At 38.2% G+C, this 9,116-nt stretch overlaps 1 protein-coding gene across 1 annotated transcript in view; it reads right to left on the bottom strand.

The window, feature by feature from the left end:
• The window catches only part of LOC127453980 (mitogen-activated protein kinase kinase kinase 5-like), a 37,984-nt gene extending 30,079 nt beyond the window's left edge, over positions 1-7,905 (bottom strand). The window contains exons 1-10 of the mRNA XM_051720853.1: positions 7,494-7,905; positions 7,259-7,398; positions 5,122-5,309; positions 3,512-3,680; positions 2,873-2,979; positions 2,606-2,776; positions 2,297-2,409; positions 1,408-1,567; positions 572-722; positions 329-433 (exon numbers count right to left, since the gene is read on the bottom strand). Coding sequence (XP_051576813.1) covers positions 329-433; positions 572-722; positions 1,408-1,567; positions 2,297-2,409; positions 2,606-2,776; positions 2,873-2,979; positions 3,512-3,680; positions 5,122-5,309; positions 7,259-7,398; positions 7,494-7,821 — 1,632 coding nt within the window. The 5' untranslated portion in view covers positions 7,822-7,905. The remainder of the gene's footprint in view (positions 1-328; positions 434-571; positions 723-1,407; positions 1,568-2,296; positions 2,410-2,605; positions 2,777-2,872; positions 2,980-3,511; positions 3,681-5,121; positions 5,310-7,258; positions 7,399-7,493) is intronic.
• Positions 7,906-9,116: the final 1,211 nt, after the last annotated feature.

A 9,116-nucleotide genomic window follows, 5' to 3' on the forward strand; every position in this document is an offset into this window, starting at 1 on the left:
TGTATGGAAAAGAGCAGCTTGGGCATTCTACTTCACTTTTCCTTTTATATTTAAAAATATGAACAAAGAAAGTCATATGGGTTTGGAATGACATGAGGGTGAGTAAATGATGACAAAATATTATTTTTTTTAAATGGATAGAGGGTCACGCGTACTGTCCTCCATTATGTTTAAATGATGACTATCATTCACATAAATATTTTAATAACATTGAAACTGCTGCTTTACAACACAATGAAACAGCAGCCTGCACAATTAGTCCTGAATTAAGCGTGTATGTGTGTGTGAATATAGAGGACACAGAATAGAGCCGAGTCAAGGTGTTTACCTCGAGTGGAGTAACATGTCTCAGCTGCACCGTACGACTGTCATCTTCCTCACTCACACTTATTATACTGGGCTGGAATACTTTAGTGGGCTCTAAAATCAGCACCTAGAAACATATATTTTTGGGTCTGTTTATGTTCTTTTCTTGGCCTTGATTGCTGTTGAATCTAAGTGAAAGGTACTGTTTTTCTACTGCAGTGTGGTAAAACAGGAAATTGAGGAAGAAGACAGGAAAAGGTCTTACTGGGCAGCGTGCTGTGGAAACGGTGGGCTTGCACGCCTGGACCATCAATTCCATCCAGAAGTCGACAGTTGCCTGTTTTGGATAATTTCCATCCCGCTGTTTGGCAAACTGCTTGTACAGTATATATGTCTCCATAATGGATGCAATATACCTGTCATGAAGAAGAAATCACATCTCAGCGAATAAAACTATGTCTTAATTGAATTAGAGCAGTGGTTCCCAACCCTGTTTCTGGTGGCCCCTCAACACTGCACATTTTGTATATCTCACTTTTCTGACACACCCAATTCGGGTCTTGGAGTCTCTACTAACAAACTGATGAGTTGAATCAGGTGTTTTTGATTGAGGAGATATCCAAAATGTGAAGTGTTGGGGGGCCTCCAGGAACACAGTTGTGAACCACTGAATTAGATTATTATACAGAAGTTTTGAAAATACCAAGTTTTCGTAATGGTTGCATTTAGTTTAGGTATGATTTTCTTCCCCTCAGTTAGATGACCTCTTAATGTCCAAGCGGACAGTTCTTGGCTAAGTTAAATCAGACCTTCCAGCATTAATCTGAAGTATTCTATTTCAATTTTGTTTGTAATGTAGTGCACATAACAGTTATACAGCATTTATGTGAGTTTTCAATCTTTTGAAAACTCACTTTTTTATTTCTAGTTAACCAAACTACCTTTAAGTGCTAGTTTCTGTTTCTGTGATACTTTTTTGTTTACAAAACTAACCCCGATTTGTCCAGAATGATACAAAAGAAAATTAAAGAGATAGCCTAACTTTATTTCTCCTTATCAGCCCACATTCAACATGGACAACAAGTCATATCTTTTACTCACCACACTGGTGCTTTGAGTCTGTAGAGTTTCTCAGAAGCTTCAATTACTTTCTTGTGCTCATTGGTCAAGATCCCAGCCCCCAGATAAAACCCCACATCCCAGTAGTCCTGCATTTTCTCTAGACAGCCCTTTCTGCCAAGCAGGCTACTGAGTGTGACACCTGCACTCCAGGCACACAAAACACATATCTTATCCAAGAGCAAAAACTCAACAAATACCAAAGCTTTACCATCAGTTTCAAATGAGAAAAACAGCATCCATTCTTGCACTTTTACAGGAAAAGCTAGCCCAAAAAAGAAAATTCTGTTATTACTGCCTCACCCTCATGTCTATCATAACCCATAAAATGAAAGTGAATGCTGTCATGGCTTTCAAGCAAGATTTTCATGGCAAGATTTCCAGAGAATAATTACTTTAATTCTGTCTGTTCCTCACACAAAACTATCATATGGATTCAGAAAACTTGGAAAATAGTGGGCTACGTTTATCAAGCTTTATGTTGCTTTTTTGGCATTTTTGGTGCTTCTGCTTTGGTGTTCCACAGAAGAAATAAAGTCATAGGAGTTTGAAACAACCTGAAGGTGAGTATATGACGCCAGATTTTCATTTTTGAGTAAACTATACCTATAACCCCCACAAACCATACACATACTTTGTTTTATCATTTCATCATGTTTTAAAATTCACAATGCCCGGATCATTTAGATGTTACAAGTAGGCCACTAAACATCAGTTTTTGTATACTATCCTGCTTTACGGAACAGATCATGCAGTAGTTCTCACAGCATTACATGATATGAGGTGTAGATCATACACAATGACCAATCCCTTTGTTTAAGGTGCACACAACCAGGAGAGTGACATTATATGAGGGACACAAAAAACAAACCGATTTTCCGTAGTTCAATAGAGGTGTCGAATTCATGCCCAGTAGCCATCAGGAGAACAACATGATTGATTCCAGAGTGCAGAGTGGGTTCAATATCAAATGCTTTGCCATACCTGCCGAAAAACACGTAGAAACCCAAGAAGCATTGTTGTAAGTTGATTATCAGAAAAATAACACTGATAGAATAATCAGATCACTGCTTAAACCAGAGCAATGATCATATTCTGGTCATTTTGTACAGACTGTGTATAAAAGAGACATAATGGTCAAAAGTATTGTGTTGATTGAGGGGGTAAAACACAGACTTACCAGTAACATGCTTGGTCTCTGCTGTTCGTGTCTTTGAAGCCTGAACTCAGGAACATGTCCTTGTAGATGCGCCCGCACAGGCAGTACACATCGGAGGCTACTGTGCCCGCAGATTCCACTATGGGTAAAATTATTTTTAAAGCCTTTGTGCGGTCACCAGGGTGATTCCTCCTTTAAAGACATTTTGAAGAGGAGAACAGGTTCTTGTTTACTCTAATAAATGTATGTTTTATGTATATTGTATTATTTTCCAAACACGAAGCTCACCTGTTCAGTGCAAATATGTATTGAAATTTGATGTTTTGATGTGCTGTCACCATGCACATGGGCAAATTATTCAAAGTCTCCACCAGATTTATTATGGAGTCGTAGTCCTAGAATCAGACAGAGAAAGAGGGTTCAATTTCAATAAATTATTCAAACATTTGGCTGACACCTCTAATATTTCACAAGCATTGTCATTTAGTCTTTTTTATTAAATTGCATTTATGTATTTTTTATTTTTTTTTAATACATAAAATTAAAGAGCAAAGCATAAAAATCTTTTATAAAAGCAAACAATGGTTTACCATTTATTACACATCAAAGCTGGTTAGACTGCTGCTCTACATCCCATTAATAATTAAACAGATTAAGGTGTGGATATCACAGCGACAATCAAAACACTGACACAAAGAAGTGCTAAAAGAAATATGCAAGCATTTACCAAGGACTGTGAAGGTTGATGAAACACAATTAGAAAGGTATGATAATTGCAATAAATGGAAAGAAATGCTAGGAGCTCAACACTTCATGCACTTAAATTCAAAAAATAACATGACTGCTTGCTTCTTAGCATGAGCAGTGTTCATAATGGGTGTGATTGTAAACGAAAACTCAATTAAAAAATGTGACTCCAGTCCTAACCGGAATGTCCCTGTAAGATAGCAGAAGACTCATCACGACATCTGGACTCAGAAGCTCCACAGAGTCCAAACGCTTCTGGATCCGGCTGAGCTCCTGACTCAGGGCCTGTCCCGTGAAGTGCTCTCGAGCCAGTCGGATCTCCCTGCGGATCGCCTCATGGAGGTATTCGCTATGGGGCATAAGTGTGTTTAACTTAATTTAGCTAAAAAAAAAAAAAAAAAGATATGAAAGTGACATTAAGCCGTTGACTTCTAGGGAAAAATCTTTCTAAAGTAACATGAATTTTGGCTTTAACTAATAACTGACACAACCTCACCCTCATGTCGCTCCAAACTAGAATAATTTACACCCGTAGAGCAAAAAAAGGTACCATGAAAGTAATCCACATACACATACTTAAAGATGCCAACGAGCATTGGTTCTTGTGTGTCTCATGCCAAGTCTGAATATGTGGAAGCGTGAATGAGAACAGTGTTGAAATTTAAAAGCTTGTTAAAAGTTTCAATGAATTTCGATCTGATCCTCACACAAAGCTATTGAACAGTATGACTTAAGAAGATTTAGAATATAGCATGCAATGTGATTTTTGAACTTGAGAGCCCCTGGGGCCTGTTGCACAAAGCTATTTGAATAAACTCAGAGTAAGTAACGTTTCAGAGTAAGTTTTAGGTTGACCAAACCAGATGGCCGGTTTAGATTGTGTTCGTCGATCTCAAGATGCTCGCTATAAACGTTCTCTCTCAACACTGCTAAAAAGACCAGCTTAACCAGCATGCAATTCCATTGCTGGTCTAGGCTGGTTGTGCTGGCTTGGTGCTGGTCTAGCTGGTGGACCAGCATAGCCGTGCTTTGCTGGTTGACCAGCAGTCTTTCTGATGAAGCTGGTTAAGCTAGTTTAAAAGCCTGATGGAGACACCAGCACACCAGCATCACATGCTGGGGGACCAGCATCAAAAACACAACATAAGCTGGTTACCAGCAATGCTGGTCTTTTCAGCAAGGAACTCAGAGTCTGATCCTGAGTCCATGATTAACTCTGAAGTGTGTGCACATGAATGAGTGACGTTTGCATCCAACAGCCAATGCATGAATCAGGGAGAGAGTCTGCGAGATCTACTTCTCGCAAGAAATTCAGCGTGATTTAAGCAAGAGATATAGGGGGAGTAACTTTTTGCTTCAGAGATTTCACTATTCACAGCTGATAGGTTCAGTATCTGTTTGCGATCTGTAAACCATAATAAAAGCTGCTCTGGCGCAGGTTAGCCATGTAGCGTTAGTTCTTATGGCATTGAACACTGGTAAAAACTGACCTGCCTTCTTGAGACCAAAAAAACAAGAGTTTGCTCAAATTAACTCAAATGTACCTGGGTAGCCACTGAAACCAGCTTCGTGCAACAGGCCTCTGGTTATTTTATGCTTTCCTTGTATGAAAAAGAGTAGCTTGAATACTCTGCAAAAAATCTTTTTTGTGTTACATTGCAGAAATAAAGTCATATGCGAAGAGGGTAAGGGAAAAACATAAAGTAGCCCTTTACTTTCAAGATAACTGAAAAAGTCGACCCAAATCCTGAATCAAAAGGAGTAGCGAATGCACAAACTCACACACATACCTAGAATGAATGTAAACACTTTCCAGCAACTTGACCAGTCGATCCACCAGAGGAGTCAGCAAGGATTCAAATTTAAAGCTAGAATGAAGGAAATCTCTGATGCCTCTCATCAGGGTGGGATCACATGCTAACACTTTACCCTGCGGTGACACCATATAGGGGATAAAAGTGTAGCTTCCGCATTGCTCCTATAAAGAATCCAGAAGACCAAATGAGCACATCAATTCATTTTGGTCAATGAACCATATTTGTGCTGTTCTACAATGGTGCACTGCAAACATCACTTCAAATCATGCAAATTAATTATTATGCATCTTTTGACCATTCACTTTCATTGCATCTTTGTTCCATACAATGTACAGTAGCAAGAACAAGTATGTGAACCCTGTGGAATTAGCTGTTTTTTATTGTGCATTTATTGGTCATAAAATGTGATCTCATCTTCATTAGTCACAAGTATAGACAAACACAATGTGCTAACAACACACAAACAATTATAATATTTCATTTGAACACATCCCATTAAACATTCACAGTGCAGTGGAAAAAGTAAGTGAACCCTTGGATTGAAAAACAGGTTGATCCTTCTTTGGCAGCAATAACCTCAACCATGCGTTTCCGGTAGCTGCGGACTAGACTTGCACAATGTTCAGAGGGAATTTTGGACCATTCTTCCTTACAAAACATCTTCAGCTCAGTCAAATTCTTAGGATGTCTGGTGTGACTGAACGGCTCTCTTGAGGTCATTCCACAGCATCTCTGTTGGGTTCAGGTCTGGGCTCTGACTGGGCCACTCCAAAAGTGGAAATCTTGCTTCCTTTATTCACTTTTTTTTTTTTTTTTAAGCCATTCTGTAGTGGATTTCCTTTGATGTTTAGGGTCATTGTCCTGCTGCATCACCCAACTTCTACTGAACTTCAGCTGGCGCACAGCCACTCAGACATATCCTGTAGGATATCTTGATAAACTTGGGAATTAATTTCCGCCTCGATATGGTAAGCGGTCCAGGCCCCAAAGCAGCCCCAAATCATGATGCTCCCTCCACCGTACTTCACCGTTGGAATGCTGTTTTCATGTTGGTATGCAGTGCCCTTTTTACGCCATACGTAGTGCTCAATGTTCTTCCCAAACAATTCAACCTTAGTTTCATCAGTCCACAAAATATTTCCCCAGTAGCATTGTGGAGTGTCAAGGTGTTCTTTGGCAAACTTCAGTAACACAGCAATGTATTTGCTGGAAAGCAGCAGCTTCCTTTTGTGGTGTCTTGCCATGGACACTGCCTGTCTAATGTTTTCCGTATAGTAGACTCATGGACAGTGGTGTTAACCAGTTCCAATGATTCCTTTAAGTCTTTAGCTGTCACTCTAGGGTTCTTTTTTTACCTCATTGAGCATTCTGCGGTGTGCCCTTTCAGTCATCGTGGCTGGACTGCCACTTACAGGGAGAGTAGCTATAGTACTAAATTGTCTCCATTTACTGACAATTTGTCTAACTGTGGAAAGATGAATATCTAAGCTCTTCAAAATAACTTTGTAACCCTTTCCAATTCTTGATCATAGTTCTTTTGAGTTCTCTTTTCTGCAAGGCATGGTCCACGTCAGCAGATGCTTCTTGTAAATAGCAAACTAAAAATGTTTGAATGTTTTTTATAAGTCAAGGTATATTTAACCCACACCTCCAATCTCGTTTCATTAACTGGATGCCAGGTTTGCTAACTCCTGACTCTAATTAACTTTTGTTGACGTCATTAGCCTAGGGGTTCACATACTTTTTCCCAACCTACACTGTGAATGTTTGAATTATGTATTTAATATGTACAAGAACAATACAATCAGAACAGAATAATTTAATATGTACAAGAACAAAAAGTTTTATTAGTTAAAACTGATTGTGTTTGTTCATTATTGTAACTTAGATGAAGATCAAACTAGATTTTAAGACAAATTTATACATAAATGCAGGTAATTCCAAAGGGTTCACATACTTTTTCTTGCCACTGTAAGTTAATGTTGACCGAGGCTGTCAGTACTAAATTATTCTTCCTAACAACATATTTTATGTTCTACATAGAAAGTCATAAGTGTTTGAAACGAAGTGACGGTGAGTAAATGACAGAATGAAGTGTGCAGTGTCTTACCTTCACAATTTCAAGATCATCTTCTTGCTTATTACAATATAGGATGACATTATTGGTCATACTGAAACTCTCTCTGACACCCAGGTGATAAAAGAGAGATGGCTGACATATAGAAATACTCATCTCCACCACTGCAACATCTGAAACGAGGGGTTAATCCAACAAGCTTACAAATACACAATTAAAACAAGAAAATGGTCCTGAAAATGCTAGATATAAGCGTGTCAGAACTTGCCTGCGTTGTAAAAAGTGTCCAGGATCTCGGTAGTGCCCAGAGCAATGCGCTCAAGCGAAATGCTCTTCAGCTCTGCGTGCGCGTCAGCGCAGGCTTCTTGAAGACATGTCAGCGAAAGACTCTGCTCTTTTTGGGGCATAGACCCGTCCTCAACGGCAATATACACCACAGATAAAGCTCTGGTCCGACTCCGCGGGGATATTATGACTTTATTGGCGCCGACTTCGAGAGCCAGAGGATCCTGCCATAAACTTCCAGCTGAAACTCGCACGGGATCCCTTCTCTTGGTATCGTGCAGGCTCATGCGCCTGCGTTCAGTCGTATACATTGTGTAGGTAGAAAATAGTGTCTAGCTTAATAAAAACTCATCCTCGATGCGCTCATACGACATGCCTTCACTATGGCGTGAAAGTATTCCTGTAGTTTTTCCAGGTAAGAGTCTGAGGAGGATCCCTTCAGAAATGCCCTCCTCCCGCGCCCCGCCCTTTTTACATGTCATTCTCTACAGCTGTGCGACCTCTGCCTGCAACAAGCCTACAATTACAAGCGCGTATAAATAAATAAATAAATAAATAAAAATAAAAAACAAGCGCGTATTTCTAAAAGCCTCAATGTTTCTTTTGTATTTTTTATTTTATTAATTTTATGGTGTTGAAACAACTTAATATATATTTATATATATTTTTTTTAATTTTCACAAAATCTATCTATCTATCTCTGTCTGTCTACCTGTTGTTTTTAAACTCTTTTGAGCTGTGCAATGTAAATTACATTTAAGGAATATTCCGGGATCAATACAAATTAAGCTCAATCGTAAGCATTTGTTGCATAATAATGATTACCACAAAAAATAATTTCGACTCATCCCTCCTTTTCTTTAAAAAAAGCATAAATGGACGTAGCAGTGAGGCACTTTCAAGTTAATGGAGCCAGATTATGGAGGGTTTAAAGACAGAAATTTGAATCTTATAATTTTATAAAAGCACTTACATTAATTCTTCTGTTACAACTCATGAATTATTTGAGCAGTCATGGCAACAAAGTTGTAAAACTGGCTATAACTTTACATAGAAGAGGTTAGTAAGCGATTTTATCGCACTAAAATCATGTTAAGATGCATATTGTTTATGTCTTGTGGCTTTACTTTTGAAACAGTGAGTATTTTAATTTTACAGATTGGCCCCATTCACTTCCATTGTAAGTGCCTCACTCAAACCCAGTGTGTGCTTCTTCTTCTTTTTTTTCTATTTTTTTTTTTTAAATAAAAGGAAGGGCAAGCCTAAATAATTTTTTTCCGGTCATCAATATTATGTAAAAAAAAAAAAAAAAAAAAAAAAAAAAAAAAAGAAATGCTGTAGATTCATCTTAAATTGTATTGAACCCGGAATATCCCTTTAAAAACGTACCACTTAAAAAAAAAACTTTGATAAAAACACGCCTCCGTTTGCTCTCCTCCCACCCCATTACATTACTGATATACATCTAGTCACTCATCTAGTCACAGTGAGATTATAAAACGAAAATAGTATAAAAATAATCAAATCATATTTTGATAATGAAAACAAAAAATGCCCCATTTCTCTCTCTCTAAAAAAAAAAAAAAAAAAAAGAGATTATGAAAAT

This window comes from Myxocyprinus asiaticus, chromosome 16, assembly GCF_019703515.2.
Source record: "Myxocyprinus asiaticus isolate MX2 ecotype Aquarium Trade chromosome 16, UBuf_Myxa_2, whole genome shotgun sequence".
Lineage (NCBI taxonomy): Eukaryota > Metazoa > Chordata > Actinopteri > Cypriniformes > Catostomidae > Myxocyprinus > Myxocyprinus asiaticus.